General features: G+C 38.0%; 1 protein-coding gene across 2 annotated transcripts in view; it reads left to right on the top strand.

The window, feature by feature from the left end:
• Positions 1-2516: 2516 nt before the first annotated feature.
• The window catches only part of LOC119781905 (myosin phosphatase Rho-interacting protein-like), a 52490-nt gene continuing 37956 nt past the window's right edge, over positions 2517-17050 (top strand). For both annotated transcript variants that reach the window (XM_038282557.1, XM_038282549.1), the window contains exons 1-6: positions 2517-2780; positions 8831-8908; positions 8996-9061; positions 9423-9574; positions 9660-9741; positions 11617-11788. In XM_038282557.1, coding sequence (XP_038138485.1) covers positions 2574-2780; positions 8831-8908; positions 8996-9061; positions 9423-9574; positions 9660-9741; positions 11617-11788 — 757 coding nt within the window. In that variant the 5' untranslated portion in view covers positions 2517-2573. The remainder of the gene's footprint in view (positions 2781-8830; positions 8909-8995; positions 9062-9422; positions 9575-9659; positions 9742-11616; positions 11789-17050) is intronic.

Below are 17050 nucleotides of genomic sequence, written 5' to 3'. Positions count from 1 at the left end.
TCTGTTGCTTTACCTTAGATCCATGAATAATGTCATAATTTAAAGTACAGACCCTTAAAATAAAAAAAAGGACTAATCTAATTTGCTTTTTATTAGCATTTTTCAGTCACGGAAAAAGGAGAGAAATTAAAGCAGCAAGATGCATTTTAGATTTTTATTTATGAACTTTTTAATCTCACTGAGTCGAAGTATGACAATAATACGTCTTCAGAGAATCAAGAAGTTCCTGCAATGACTGAAAACCTTTATACACATGAAATATAACAGACGAAACAGATCAAACATGGATCCTGTTCACACTGGGCTTTCATTAAGATTCCAGATCTAAAGGATTAGATTTTATTAATGCAAATAAACATTCAGTCACATCAACCTACTGGGAATATATGTGTTATTATTAATTAAAATAATATATTAATAAAAAAGGCTAGCTTGTTTTTTTTTGTCTCATTTGATAAATGAGCAAATTGTGAAAAGTATGAGGAATTAAATGGTCATTTTTAACACCTCAGACAGTTTATTCCTAAACTACAAACATTTCAGCCACTGAGTCCTTACCACACGTAGAAAGTAGCACCTTTATAGATGATGCACAGAGGAATTCGCTGTTGAGTTTTTAAATTTTTTTATTTCACTGTTGCATCTTATGGCTGCTATTTAAAGGGTTTGTTTATTGAAAAATAAAGTGATTAACACCTGAGCAAATGTCTTGCTTAAACAGAGAGATTTTGTTAATCATGTTTCAGTTCTGAGAATCAAAACATATCAACTGGTAGGAAACAGCTGCTGTGTTTTAAACGTGTTTTGGTGTACAGGAAGAAAGACGTTTTCTGTTCATAAAAGCCACTGCCATCCCCCACAATAAATGCTTGTCTCTCTCTATATCTGGCTGCTTATCTGGATTTTTCTGTTGATGTCCAACTCCAAGAAATAAATCATTTTATTCAGCCGTATTTGCTTGTAAATGTTTGTTTTTTGCAAACCTTGTTCAAGGTTTTTGAAATCCTTGAATCTTTGTGAATTTGAATAAATAATGTCCACCACCTGTTCGTCTTTGGAAACAGGAATATAAAAACACCTATCTTGGAAGTCATTTAAGTTTTTGTGTGTGTGATATATGGTTCAATTCAGTTTATGTATGTAGTGCCAATTCACAACACATGTCATCTCAAGGCACTTTACAGAAAGTTCAACCAGATCATACAGTTAGATTGGTTCAGTTTTCTATCAAAGGAAAACCTGAATGCATCGACTTATTGAGCTAAAGGCAGCTCCTCACAATAAGCATGCTTGTAGCGACAGTGGAGAGGAAAAACTCCCTTTGAACAGGACGAAACCTCCAGCAGAACCAGGCTCAGTGTGAGCGGCCATCTGCTGAGGCCCACTGGGGTTCAAGGAGACAGAAGCAGACATAGAAAAGAAGCATAGATACAAAAGGTGTCAGGTCTAAGCACCTAAAACATACATACATACATGCAGGGAAAGAAAGAAGGCACAGAGACAATTAATTTAGTTTACTCGCAAGGAGAGTAGGAAGAGACCGCAGAGTTTACAAATCTCAACCCATTCTGCAGTCCCAGCGTTCGCTATTTATTGAAAGGAAAGACTACATGGGTGGTGGTGGGGGGGGGGCAGATAAGGAACTCAGACTTGCAGTCTCAGTAAACGTCCTCTAAATCTCAGGGTTCAGTCAAAGTTTAAGCTGTTGAAGCTGTTCACCAAAGTTCAGCAGGTCGAGTGCTGCCTGTGGATCAACCACAACCTCCCCAAAAGCAAATCTACAAATCACAGTATACTTCAGAAAAGATGGCTATGAAAACATGCACACAGCTTTATGCATGATAACACTACACAGATACATTTATATACAATTATTCTAACAAAAGGTAACTGTCGACCAGCTCCACAGGCGGCCCCGTCCAGGAAACACACAGCCAGGCAGACGAGCTCCGAGCCAGCTCCCATGTCAGAGGATGAAGAGAGCACATCCAGTTAGTCACAGTCAGAGAAACAGGACTACACTGGAAAACAGGCCAAGCTCCAACATCTAGAAACAAAGGTGTTGATGGCAGCAGCACAGCTGATATTTCTCTCCAGGATGGAGTCACAGCCAAACAGGAACAGACCAGATGAAGCTACTATGAGAAAAAGCAGAGAGAGCAGAACGTTAGAGATTGAACTAACAGATTCTGCAGAGTGGGAGAATAGAGATAGAATGAAGCAGAATGATGAAAAAGGGGTCCCTATGTCCTCCAGCAGTCTAAGCCTATAGCAGCAGAACTATAGAGATAGATCAGGATAACCTGAGCCACTCTAACTAGAAGCTTTATCAAAAAGGAAAGTTTTAAGCCTAGCCTTAAAAGTAGACAGGGTGTCTGCCTCACGGACTAAAACTGGTAGTTGGTTCTACATGATTTTTAAATTTTATTTCAGAATAATATGATTTTATTTTGTAGGTTTCAGCCGGATGCAGATGGCTTCTTATGTGACGTCAGACGCATTGACCATGACGACAGTCGTCAAGCGGGCTCCGTGTTTGACAGCTGCCAGTTGAGGGAAACCCGCTTCATTCAATGCCGAGGAGCGACGCGGGGCAGCGGGGGATAGTTTTGGGGGATTCTCTGGTCCTAAAGAGGACTCCACCGACCGAAAACATGTCCGGAGAGAAGACCGCGGGCTCCTGTAATAAATTCCAGCCGAACATCTTTAATAAAAGCAAATGTCAGAACTGCTTCAAGTCCCGGGAAGTTCATCCGCTGAACGACAGCGACCTGGAGCAGGTAGGTTCCCCTCAGCTAACAGGGATGTTCCAGCTACCGTTACATCTCACACACATCACGGCAAAAACTAGTTCTATCTCCTCTAAGGTTGACCCACCGATCAATATGTGTGGAAAGTTAGTCCCTTTTTGGGTTAACCGACTGGTTTAATTCGTACCTTCAGTATTTATCCATTTAAAAGCGTTGAAATATGAAGCTCAGTTTCACTTAAGTTTTTTATTTATTATCTTTAGGCACATTAGAAAAACTGCTAAAATTATTTTATTTTTATTCTAATGTGTTAAAATCCTATAAATATTTTTATGATTATTAGTAAAGAGAAACCCTTATAATCCTGTCAATTTTTTTCTGGGAAATATTGTGTTTAATTACACTTAGAGGATAAGGGTCAATTAAAAAAATTTTAAAAAGTTAACTGATTTTTACATTAAATTTCAGTTTAATATGGCAAAAAGAATTCTGACTTTTTTAACTTTAATCTCAGAAGTATGTCTTTAATCTCTGAATTCTGACTTTTTTCTCTAAATTCTGTTTTTTTCTCTAAATTCTGACTTTAATCTCAGAATTATGACTTTTTTTCTCTGAATTCTGACTTTTTTCGTAGAATTCTGACTTTTTTCATAGAATTATGACTTTAATCTCAGAATTCTGACTTTTTTTCCATATTAAACTGAAATAAAATAAAAAACATTTTTTGCAGTGGCCCTAATCCTCTTCTGTACACTTACATACTTTTTGTTGTTTCCCTTTAAATGCGCTCAGTATATTTCTGATCCCAGTTTTAGTCTGGTTACTCTGTTTGAAAAACGTGTTTCCTCCTTTTAGGAGGATCAGAGTAATTAATGTGCGATAAAGATATATTTTATTGATTTAGATAAAGACCTTCCCAAATCAACCCTGTGTGAAAAGTTAATCCCCTCCTAAACTTCCTGCTCTCCCCCCTCTTGGTAACATCTGTCAACAGTCATTTGCAGGGAACTCTGTTTTATATCAGTCAAGACGAATTTTTGGCCATAACTCACCAACATTTCGTTGATTCGGAGTGTTAAAACTATTACTCTTAGATTTTATTTTAGACTTTGACTAGGCCACTTTGGTTCACAACAATCAGCTAGTATTTTTGAGCCAATCAGAGGTGGACCCGTTGCTCTTTGGACCATTGTCCTGCTGAACAACCAAAGTTTCTCTTGTGAGATTTTTTTTGAATATGGTCAGTTGGTCTGTTTTAACTTTCTTCCTCTTAATACATAAAATCATAATTTGATTATATTTTACATTTACTCAGCTTATCTGTTTTTGGTAAAACTCATTGAATGATCTGAATTCAGAGTTGCAAGATATCAAAATCAAAAGAACCTTCAGGGCCAAATACTTTTTTCCCAGAACTGAATAATATTTGCCAATAATCAGTTTTTATATGAATATAATTAATATGATTTATACACATATAAATAAAGCACATTGGTCCATAGGTCCATGCATTCACTGCTTCATCAGTGCATTCAGCAGCCATGCTCTATGTTTTATTTGCTCTCCATCGTTTATGTTTTGTTTGATTTGTTAATAAATGCTTTGTCTTTTTTAATTAAGACCTATGCGACATTTGATAGCATGTCGTCATTTTTAACCATGTAAATGAAAGAAGAAGCATCGGTCAGCAAATAATGGGGATCAGTTAGACTGATGTCAAAATGATCAGCCTTAAAAAACCTGCATTGGTCGATTTCTAGTTATAAATTGACTCTACAAAAATTAAAAACGACCCTGGTGATATATTTAAAATCCAGATAAATAAATAAATACATTACGGATCTTGTTTAGTTACATAATGCTGATTATGTAAATCAGTAAGAAATTGGCTAAAGTTCTACAAATGTAGGGAAAATTTGTGAAAATATTAACCTTTTAAAAACCAATTTTCCCAAACTTGCTAATTTCTTACCTTCAGCATTCACATAATTAATGAAATAAAGTCCACCTGTGTGTGATCTAAGACTAAACATCAGAACAAACATGTCTTTTCTGAACGGCTCCAGAATCTGAAGCCAAGAAGCTTCACACCCAGGAGCCCTCCAGGCAAGTCAGGGTGAAAGTAGCAGAGAAGTAGCAGTCAGGAAACACATCCATCAGCCTCCATGGGGCCCTGTGCAAAAATGATTTAGGGGCCAATCTGCAGTCAGACGTTCAATGATCAGATCCGTCACACACCCTATTGCTGTTACTGACAGTGATGAACTAGTACCCAGTTTATTTACAGTAAGAGTGTCATGTGGTTTATACTTTTTGGTTCCCCGTAGTGCAAAAACAACATAGAGCAAATAAAACGGCTTTGATAAATAGAAATAATAACTTATATTGTACAAAAACAGACAGAATTATATCAACATAAACAATAAATGATCAAACTCATTCTCCAAAGATTGGTTTACGCTGGTCCTTCCTCATCTGTGTGTCAATCAGTCCCCATGTTCAAGAAATTGTTTTTGCATAAGGAGTTTTTTGTACAAAAATGCATAATGTTGTCATGGAATTAAGAGTTTTGATACTGTATTTTGTATAGAAAACGTTAAAAAAGTGATTGTTCTGGGGAGGGGGGGGGTATAATCCCTAAGATAGCAGTTGCTCAGTTTGCTTATGCCTAAGAACAGCACTCCCTCAGTGAGGCACGGTGGTGGCAGCATCATGCTGCAACGGGGACTGGGAAACTGTTGGAACAGAGGTTAAGATGAATGATGCTAAATACAGGATTATTCCAGAGATTAAGCTTCAGTCTGGCTTATTTAAAGGAGCAAAACCTGCTATTCTATACATGCAACCCTTCAGAAAGTGTCTTTCCATTTATTATTTACGATTTTTAGAAGCAAGAAATAAAAATTTGGACCATTTTTTATATTTTTTAAAATGTATTTATAAGCTTGAATACTTCCACTAGAAGAAACGCCCAATACAAAGGTTTCCACTCGAGACTTAAGTACGTATTCATTTTAAAGGCAATTTTTAGCGATCATTTTATATGATTAATTAATTAAAATGAGTGTGTGAAAGTCCCGGCCCTAGTTGGAACTTATCAATCAATTATATAAATGAAGGAGGACTGAGATGTGGCCTTTTTGGCTTTTCTGGTTAAAACAACAACAAAAAAAAAAAACTGTTTTAGCATAAAAAATAAAGGCTGGTTTCTCAGCGATGGCTCCATTTGGACAGGAACAGAGGTTGCAGACTGCCCTCCATGGCCTAGTCCAAGTCCAGATCTCAATGCACCTCAGAATCTGTGGTTGCAATAGAAGTTCTGTTCTCTGCAAATACCAACATGAAGAAAGTGGAGCGGCTCAGCTTTGAATGGGCATAAATCCCAGTGGCAAGACGCAGCAAGCTCATGGAGCCTGATCCTGAGAGACCTGCAGCTGTAACTCCTGCAAAAGGAGCCTCTACAGAGGGGGGGGGGGGGCAGGAATCCATGCTGAAGTTTTTTATTTTCTCTGATTAGTTTTTTGCTTCACAATAAAACAGATAAAGCTTCAAAGTGGTTCATGTTCTGTGAAGGAAACTCAGCAAACTTTAAAACAATCCTTTAAAATTCCAGCTTAAGAGGAAACGAAACAGGACCGATGCCGGGGGGGGGGGGGACTATTGTAAGCCACTCCTTATGAGTGCACAGACACACAATATGTCATCATTTGTTCTTTTTTTGGTCATATTATTGCTAACATGTATTTTTGATGTCTGTAAGCCGTCGGCTGAAGTCAGATTCCTTGTTTAAACTCACAAACTTCTGATTCTTTATGGAAGCGTTCAGATAAACGGCCACCAACGTCTTCCAAACGGCGACAGCCGATCCGCTCCAGCTCAGCAGGATATTTATCTTGCACCTCGGTGCGCGCCCTGTGGAAGGTCCGTGTCGAGGAGACGGCGCAGTACATGCCTCGCATTGTTCCAATATGTTATCACTCTCTGTCCCCGTGCCTGCTTTCTCCGTACCCTGTAATTTCTGCACTGTTGCTCAACCTGCAAACACTCCACATAGTGTTAGTCTGACTCAGAGAGAGGCTGTTTATCTGCTGCATCCTTCCAGTGGTTTTATGTGTTTTTCTTGGCCATCTGCGCAAATATTGCTTTACAAGGAAGCTGATCGACTTTTAAAAACTAGGCTTAGTTGCGCTTTTGGTCAGGGGCCATAGAAAGGTTGTTTTTTAAGGCATTGATGTCTAAAAACAGGCCTCTGAGGTGGTTCTGGTATCTGAACAGCAAATGGGAGAACAGATTAGTTTGGAGCATCACAGAAAACAAAAAGAAAAAGAAAAAAGCACAAAATAAGTGTGATGACACAGAAGTAACATGAATCGATCTGAACAAAGGATTAGGAAGAGCACACAGATGTGTTTATTTTCTCCATGGGATTTTAATGCTTTTATTAAAATAAGGAAAATCCATTTTTTAAGTTGGTTTATATAAATAAAAGTGATCCTGTAGACTTTAATTCGTGCTGATCTGATAACTCTAATAAGGCCAAAACAAATGGGTGAAAAAGCTTAATAAATGAAATATAAAGACATCAAATTGAAAAGTCAAAAAGATCAGGAAATGATCCACCAGCTGTTATAAAGTGAATAAAAATCTGTTCCAAGCAGCTGAACGTTTGAGGAGCTTGAGGCAGAAAGCTGATGATTTTGCTTTAACCTTAATTTAACCTTTAGTTGATTTAGCAGCTACAGACGCTGACAGCGGCTGTGAGGAACCTGCTGCTGTTCAGCAGCAGCTGGGAAACAGTCCCCAGTTCAAACCCCCCCCCCATCCTCTGCAGGGCCCTCTTAGCTGTCATATTGCAGCTGGAGAACCTCTGACATGCAGCCTCCACCACAGCTCTGCAGGGGGATTTCTCTTCAAGAGCTAAACTCAGTCTTCTGGACGTATTTGGATCCTAAACCAGAACTTATGAATGAGCTCTGCTGTTATTAGCAAACACAGATATTAATGTCTGATTTTAAAAACAGTGAAGAGACAGTGAAGCTTATTAGGGATCTAACAGATGCTTCAGTTCTATAGGAAGAGGAACGGCAGATAGGGGTGGGTGGGTTGATCAAATTATTAGAACAATTAATGATCCTAAACTTTAATCTCAGCTCTTCTAGCTGGAGGTTTTGCTCCTACCGACTGTAATCTGGAGACTGTTTAGAAGTTCCTTTAGTTTTGATTGACGCCTGATAAGATTTTTTGCCGTGAGCCTGGTTTCACCCCAAGCATGCATTTTAGGACAGTGACCAAAAAGTTTATTAAATCAGTTTATTAAATCAGAACTCAATTCTCAAGACAACAACAAGACAATTAACATTTAAAATAAGAAAAAAACATCTGCAGTCTCTCATATCAAATGCATAATATCTAATTACCTTATTCTAAGGCTAAACATATTCCATAGGCAGATCCTCCTATTTACCCTCTCAAATTAAGGGTAGTTACACTTATTTTAAGAATGTTTTACTAATTTTAACTCTGTTTTTTGCAGTGTACACTCAATAATTGTTACATTAAAAGGTCAAATATTCAAAAGCACCCTCAGAGAGGTCAGATATCACAGAGAGAAGGACTAATTTCAAAGCATTTGTTCAATAGTGTTGCTTAGATCAGGGATCCCCAAATATTACAGCTTATGACCCTAAAAATCTACCCGGCAACAGACTGGAAAGCCCATGAAAATACATTTAGCTACTTCGCTCTATATCTATTTCTACATCTAAAGTGAAAATATAAATATAAAAAAAAAATTAATGAATGCTTTAAAATAATACTTTGTTATTTAATCATCATTTTAAAATACTTAATAGGACATTTCATTATATATTTGTGCATTTTATTATTATTATTATTATTAATACAAAATTAATACACAAAATACAAAAAATAATATTTAAATAATGTATTGGATAAAAAGAAGTAAATAAATAAATGTGTTTTAATTTATTTTTATGGTGCATTTGTTTATTTCATGGGAGCATTGATGCTGAAGCAGCCTCTATGCTCCTCTTGGGTCCCAATTGTCTCTTTCTTTCCAGGCCAAACCCATCTACGCTGGCTGGCTGTGCTTGGCTCCTGTGGGGACAGATTTTGACAATCCAGTCCTTAGGTCCAGGGTAGGAGATGTGGATTTGTTAATGTTGGGATTAATTTGAGTAACGTTTCACTCTGTTTTTCTATAATAGAGTGTTTTCTGTCATCAGAAATGGCAGCGGCGCTTCTTTATCCTGTATGAAAACGGCAGCCTGACCTATGCGCTGGATGAACTGGTAAGAAACAGCATGATTGTTATGATTAAACTCTGAACTGGAACATAAACATAATATTGACAGTCATCCTCATTCTGCGGGAGCGCTGTGATTTTTTTTTCAATTTTCTTTGGGTGGGGGGTTTAAAACGGGCATCTTTAGCCCAGATGTTGCGTGCAGAATCTCGGCAGATGATGAGGCTTAGCCTTTTCTCTCCATGCTCCCCACCCCCACTCCAATCCCTTAAAATCCACACCCATCCCCACAAACTGCTTTCCCATCAGCATCCACCTGATTGTTGCTATAAATCATGTGAGCTCTGTGTTCTGGAGCTCATCCGACCTGCAGCCGCTTCATTCAGGCCTGTCTGATTCTCCTGCAGCTGAGCACTCTACCGCAGGGGACCGTGAACATGAATCTGTGCACAAACCTGACAGATGCCAAGCCCAGGACGGGTCAGAGAAACGCCCTGTGCATCGTCACCCCCGCGCAGGACATATTCATCCGTGGCGAAAACAAAGAGATCATTAACAGGTCAGCAGCCATTAAAACCTTCCAGGAGCTTTTCCCAAATGCTGACTCCTTCATCATCCTGTTATTTTCTCTGTTTTTTCACCAGCTGGAGTGAGCAGCTCACAGTTTACCTGAGGACCAATAAGCAAAATCAGAAGAAGCGCAAAGTTGACCCAGTGGCCAATCAGGTACCACAGAAAGTGTTTACTCAGACAACTTCACAAGCTCTTATCTCAGAGAAAACCATGAAATCTGCTAACAGCAAAGAGGGATGATCTGATCTGAGTATCTTCTATAAGTTTTCTGAGTACCTGTGCTGCTTTTACAAGTTCCTCAGAAAACAGTGGCCTCATTTATCCTCACTGCAGAAAATCTAACGATGGAGAAGCTTTGATAAAAGTTTCTGACCGTCTTTGTGCTCCGAGTTTGTTTACACTGTAAGCAGGAAAAAGGTATCTCATTACCTCCAGAGCTAGGCCTGTCCTCTGACCCTTCTTTAAGAGTCAGAGCTAACATTTCTGCCGCACTTCCTTTTTGCTTTTTATATGTTGAAACATTTCTGTCTATATTTTGATTAAATTAGAAGGATGTCATCATAAATTGAAGAGTTTATTAATTGATTTGTCTTCTTAAGTTGAACAAAAAGAGCTGAAAATGGTTAGAGTTACCAAAAGAGCTCATTATATGTGGCTGATTAACGAATCTTGTTTTAATCTTTCTTGTATGCTGATGATGGTTCTCAGTCATCCAGGTCATAGTCATTCCGTAAAAATTCAAAAAATATCCACTGGACTTGGTTTCCAAGATTTGAAGACGTTTCTCCACCTCTCCAGGAAGCTTTCTCAATTCAAATGTCTGGATCCGCAGTGAGTTTGAGTCTTATATAGACAACGCCTTGTATCGCTTGGAAACATGCAACTAACGACCCATTCATCGGTTACCATTGCATGTTTCCAAGCGATACAAGGCGTTGTCTATATAAGACTCAAACTCACTGCGGATCCAGACATTTGAATTGAGAAAGCTTCCTGGAGAGGTGGAGAAACGTCTTCAAATCTTGGAAACCAAGTCCAGTGGATATTTTTTGAATTTTTACGGAATTTTAATCTTTCTTGTTTGAGTGTTTTTAATATATAAGAAAAATGTTTATTGCATTACAGATACTGCTGAACTTATGACTCAGGTATCAATCTGAGATATTAAAATATTTTTTCAGGTCGATATTCAGCTCTTTGTGTGTATCAATGATCTTCATAAACACTCTCCTATGTTACTTCAGATGGTCGGATCTGTAACTGAGTCATGTGACCTGTGCTCCCCTTAAATACCAGAGCTAACTAAGCTAACAGTTTTTGTTTGACAAAGAAACAGATGTCTCCTTTTTCTGATCAGACATATTTTTGATTGTCTGATCTAAAGGGGTAAATGCGGCTTTGAATTTACAAGATACTCCATGACTTCTCTACCAGCTGGTGGGAAACGGCCTGTTAACAGGTTCCAAAAACACAGAAGAAGTCTGGCTGTGTTAAAAAAAATCAACTATAAACTGATTCTCATATTAATGCTTAAGATAAAATCCTAGAACCAAAGATCGATTTAAAAAAAAGACATTTTCCACTGTCCTCAAAGCCACCATGAACTATTACCTTATTAATTTGCTGTTAAATGTTCAGATAATACTACACATTTATGTGAGGAAAAGATTTTAATAACTACAATCCAAATTTAGATTGGATGGAGTAGAAAATAATCAAGTATAAATCAGCTGATTTCCATTGATAAATGATCAACAGGCCTTTTCTGAACAGCAATCATCAGAATCAGGAATACGTCTAAAACCTGCAGGACATGCCTGATGTAAACTAAGGTGGTTTTGATGGTTTACATTTAGAAATCAGTATAAAACAGTTGGAAAAAAAGTAAATAATAAAAAAATAATTTAAAGATGAATCTTGATAAAGTTTCTAAAAAACATGCATCCATTCCTGCTGCAATTAAAACCGATGATGTGGGGAAGTTCTGAAGGGAAACAACTTATTTTCTGTTTCTGAAACTACTCCAAGGACCCCAGTCCAGCCAAGATGGCAGCCACCGGTCAGAGCTGTCCTGCTTCAGAGGGCGGATCCTCAGACCCCCACCACTGGCAGGAGGAGCTGAACGCCACGGGACCAGATGTGACCCCAACCTGGACCGTCAGCAGCGCAGATCCCCCGGGCCCAGAGTGGACCCCTGCAGGTGTGGTGCAGTTAAGACACTAACATTCAGCATCCATATCAGCCAATCAATCCCATCTCTTGGTATTTTCCATGCTTACAGTTTTTTTCTAAGGTCAGGCACATCCACCGTGCGCTCATTTGTGTCGTGGGAACTGGTGGTCGGAGCTTTTTTCTTGACAGGAAGTGGAGTTGCATAAACAGAGACAGAAACACAGTGAGATGTTCAGGAAATGAGACGTTTCTGACCTTCAGGCGTCATTTAGGCTAAACGGCAACCAGGATCTATAAAAACGTCCTTTTTACAAGAGCTTTAAAAACCTGCTGCTCAGCACAGAACAGGTTTCCCTCTCTGCTCAAGCTTTGAGCGCTGACAGCGGACACCAGCGACTTATTGCAAAGTCTGGAGAAGTCCCATAATAAAAGCCTGGATTAAGTCCTGCTGCCAGGAACTAAACTCAGAAGAGAGATGAGGTTTAAGCACAAAGATCTCTCTGTGCACTGAACAGAGCTCTGATAGAGACTCAGCAGGCTTCCTTCTAGGACATCTCTGGAATCTTTTTTAAATTTATCTCCTGGTCTTTATATATACCAACATGCTAATGAGGGCTCAAATTTCCCTGATGCCACTAAAAGCAGACGGATAAAACATTATTTTCCTCTCACTAGACAATAATTAACTTCCACAAGACAAATGAATGTTTCCATAATTCCCTTACAGCCGCTCTGAAGCTGCTTTGTCATTTGAATTTGATGGGAATTTCTGTATCCCGCAAGCAGGAAGTCTCTGGGGAAGTCAGGAAGGGATGTAGAAATGTATTTTTGCTTCAAATAACTTAAATTATGCTGAATTGCAAATTGTACATTTACAAAAAGAAAGTTTTTTTCTTTACTGAGAATATCCCTCAGAGTCGTAGGAATTTCAGAGGAATTACTTTCGTTTAAAGTCGGAGGGAAATCATATTTAAATGTCAAATCATTCTGGCTTAAACATGTATATAAATGTACTTTTTATCAGACAATATTGACCCAAAAGATAGAAAATATCTATAAAAAAAAAAATTCCTGTCTTAAAATCTGTGTGTTTTATTTTCTTTGTTATCTTCTGCAGGCCAGTTAGTTCTACGTCAGCCTGAACACCTAAATTCAGCCAATCATATATCAACGATCATCTGTCAATCAATTTTTTTTCGGTCATAGTATCTTGATTCATGTGTCGCAGCTAATATACGCAACGGTTGAAATCAGAAATAACAATCATTTGCTTTCCCATTGAGTTGCGTCCCAGTGTTGACCTTTTAATTTATATTTTCAATTTTGGGCGTAAACATAGAGTATTCATGACGAGTCCAACGACAGCCAAATTTATGCATAACGCACGGCAGCATAAGGCTCATGAAATGATGCACCAGCCAGTGTCCTGAGGGGGGCAGTGATGCATCTGGACGCGCCCGGCCTGCATAAAAAGATGTCTTTGATCCCGATATTAACCTGGCTGCTGTTTAACGCTTGTCCCCCCCGAAAAAGAGGAATAAATAAAAAGAAAAAAGAAGTCGCAGCAGATTCAGTGTCATGTCTGCTAGGAAGTCTATTGGCCGTGGGCGTGAACACAGAGAGGATCCATCACATTCACCTTCTCACTCACCCTATGATAGGGATGAAGTCTGGAGGAGAAGTTGCGTTTCCTGCTGTGAACCCTCTTTTATACTAAAACGCAGCTAATACACCATTATACAGTAGCTGTAAGTTAGAAACACGTTCAGCAGTCGTCAGGAAAACGTCAACTATGTTGATATGCGTTGGAGAGAAGTTCTTGATAAGTTACGCATCAGTTATGTACAAGTTACTCAGGTTTTGGTTAAGCTAGCAAGGTCATCTTTTGTACGATGACCTTGAGTGTCCAGAAATAAAATGTATTATTATTATTATTACAATGACTTATGAGTAACTTACACAACGCATGTCAAGGATCAGATAATTTACCTGTAACTTATGTCCTACGTATTAGCATACGCTGGCATATGTAGGGACATTTTGAGCAGGCTCTAAATTTCTCGACGTACTCGCCGTATGTCGACGTGTGCCGGCGTGCTTCATCGTGCTCATAACTTATACAAAAGGCACCCATAACTTATCCAACGTGTGCCAGCGTTTTTGCCAGATTTTTCATACTTCAGGCACACGCTGGTCTAAATCGTCAAGGTGCGCCAGGGGCTTTAGGGTCATATCTGTTAAAAAGGGCTTCAGCAGTTTCTGAAAGTGAAGTGTAAATTCTCTTAACAGTAACATCAGTTTGATTAAATGCACATTTCTCTCCTTCAGTTCTTCACTTCTTATGTGATGCAGTTCTATCTATTTTTCCCCTGAAAGGCAGAATTGATTGAATTGAAGCAAAGGGACTGACAAGTAATCAAGAAGAGAAAATGACTTTTTGATTATAAGCTATGAAGTTAATGAATTTATTAGTTTCCTTTTTATGTTTCTAAGTTATTCAAAAACACAACTTTTTTTCATCAGTGATTCACTTTGGATAACAAAATGTTCTGCTTTTTTTCTTAGGTATATAGAAATAAAAAATAAAACAACTTGATACCAATAAAACCTAATCAGATTAGATCTGACTTGAACTGTAATGAAAGTTGATCTGATTCAGTTTGGGTCTGACTGCGTTGGTCCAAACTTAGCAATGTTTGTGTGTAAGTTTAGTCAATAGAGACGCTGACTGTGCAGTGGACAGACACTCATCAAGTCGTCAACTTATTGAAGGAACATGGACAACCCTGCCAAGTCAGTCTGGTTTTATGAGGCTCTTAGATGGTGGGAATTTTCCAGAGGTTTCTTTTATTCTCCATGAATTGTCAAATATTTAGCTAGAGGCCAAATAATATTTTTTCTATTCCTTATTTCCTGATGGCCTCACTGGAACAGAGATGTTCCAGTGAGTCATTTGAATACAATATATTTCTTCAGCTTTCTTTATAATTTCTGTCACAAAAAATGGATCTGTTTCTGTTTACTTCGAGGCAGACGTCTCTCATTCCTCTGTTTGCTTTTTTGGTTGCCTAACGATGACATCACTGTTGGTAGCCGCCATGTTGGGCTGTGAGCCTTGTTTAAACAAAATGATTAATTGGCCATTATGCGCTTTAACACGGAATCGGGTTGTGTTGTTGTTTCCATGGCAACATGTGTTGGGTTGAGACAGTATTTGGGATTATGTTATTCACAGTGGAGAAAATTTTCTCAGATTAGAAAAACGGTTTTAAAACAAAGAAGAAGAAGAAGAAGACGTCATTGGTTCAATTGTATTATTAAAATTAAAGAAAAAAAAAAGTCATAATTACCTCTGTGTAAAATTCCTTTTGCACCACTTTATTACACACAACCAAAGGTGCTCAGAAAGCTAAAAGACAACTATAGCAAAATAAATCTAACAGAAATGTTTCTGGATTTTTATTCTTCCACTGCTGTTTTTCTAGATTGTTGGAATGCAATTAAAATATTAAGTATTTTTTGCTTTGGGAATTGTTCTACAACTGAAAACTGAAATCAACTTTACTTTAAATTCAGATATTAAATTTGTAAATGAGGAAAAGAAAAATGAATGTAAAATAGTTCTTTGAAGGCAAGCTAACTTACCTAAAAAAACAAAACAAATTCCTTCTGACCAAACCACGACAAAGTGGTGCACAATTTTAAAGCAGAATGAACAAGATGCATCTCTTTTAAAATGTTTTCCAAATAAAACTCTTAAACATGACCTGTATTTACCTGCCATCAGTAAAACCACCAGTGTGCTTAAACTTTTGATTGTATCTTCAGGGTTTCCTTCCTGTTGGAAGGTGAAACTCCACCCCGTTCTCTAATCTTTGCATTAACAGCTTTACATCCAGGATTGTTTTGCTAAAAACTTTGACGAGTCTCAGTCTTCTTGATAAAGAACATGATCCTTAGAAGAAATCAATGCCTGGATGTGCCATCATTTTCTTCAACTGAAAAAAAACCCAAACTGAAGTAATAATCTTTGGACCAATAGAGGAGAGATCTAAAGTTAGCACACAGCTTCAGTCGTTTCAGCTAGTAACCACTGATCAGGCCCGAAGTCTAGGTATAGTGCTGGATTCAGACTTGAACCTCCAAAAGCATTTAAAGAAAATTACAAGGTGGGCTTTCTATCACCTGAAGAACATTTCCAGGATTAAAGGACTAATGTCTCAGCATGATCTGGAAAAACTAATCCATGCGTTTATTTTTAGTCGAATTGATTACTGCAACGGTGTTTTCACAGGTCTGCCTAAAAAGTGGATCAGACAGCTGCAGCTGATCCAGAACGCTGCTGCCCGTGTCCTCACTAAGACTAAGAAAGTAGAGCACATCACCCCAGTTCTAAAGTCCTTCCACTGGCTCCCTGTATCTCAGAGAATAGACTTTAAAATCCTTCTGTTAGTCTATAAATCTCTGAATGGCTTAGCACCTAAATACATCACAGACTTGCTATCAGTGTATCAACCTTCCAGACCACTCAGGTCTTCTGGCTCCAGCCTGCTCTGCAGACCTAGAACCAGAACTAAACATGGAGAAGCAGCATTTAGTTCCTATGCTCCACTTATCTGGAACAAACTTCCAGAAAACTGTAAAAGTGCAGAAAGCCTGAGTTCCTTTAAATCAAGACTAAAAACACATTTGTTTAGGATTGCCTTCCACTGTTCTAGTTAAACAGTTCAACTAAAACATATTTTCTTTAGTCCAACTGTTTGTTATATTATTATGGATTCTTTTTTGTTTCTGCATTTTTTATTTTATTTTATTTATTTATTATTTTTTCCTACTTGCTTTGATTCTGTTTTATCTTCCTGTATTTTAATTATGTAAACCACTTTGCATTGTCTTTGTACTGAATTGTGCTATACAAATAAATTTGCCTTGCCTTGCTGCCACCATGTTTTAACAACAGCGTTTTTATTTTCAGGATAATTTTCATTGCACGTACATTTTTCTTCATATCGTTTTACTTCACATTGATGAGCTGTTCTGGTGTTTGTCTCATAAATATAACAAAATGCAGAAAGTTGGGGGATGTCGATGCTGCTTGAAGGTAAAAATAAATCAGCTCCAAGTCAACATCTGCACCTGAGTCATAAGGCTGTTAATGATAGGATTGTTAGAAGCAGCTTGAAGGCATTTATTGTGATTTAAATAAATATTTCTTCCTGGTCTTAGCTGCTGATTTTTGTTTTTTTGTGTTTTAGAGACACAGGATCTCCATATCCATTTCAGACTTGCT

This window comes from Cyprinodon tularosa, unplaced genomic scaffold (genome assembly GCF_016077235.1).
Source record: "Cyprinodon tularosa strain WSP-4 unplaced genomic scaffold, ASM1607723v1 ctg104, whole genome shotgun sequence".
Lineage (NCBI taxonomy): Eukaryota > Metazoa > Chordata > Actinopteri > Cyprinodontiformes > Cyprinodontidae > Cyprinodon > Cyprinodon tularosa.
This window is presented reverse-complemented; position numbering and strand designations above follow the sequence as displayed.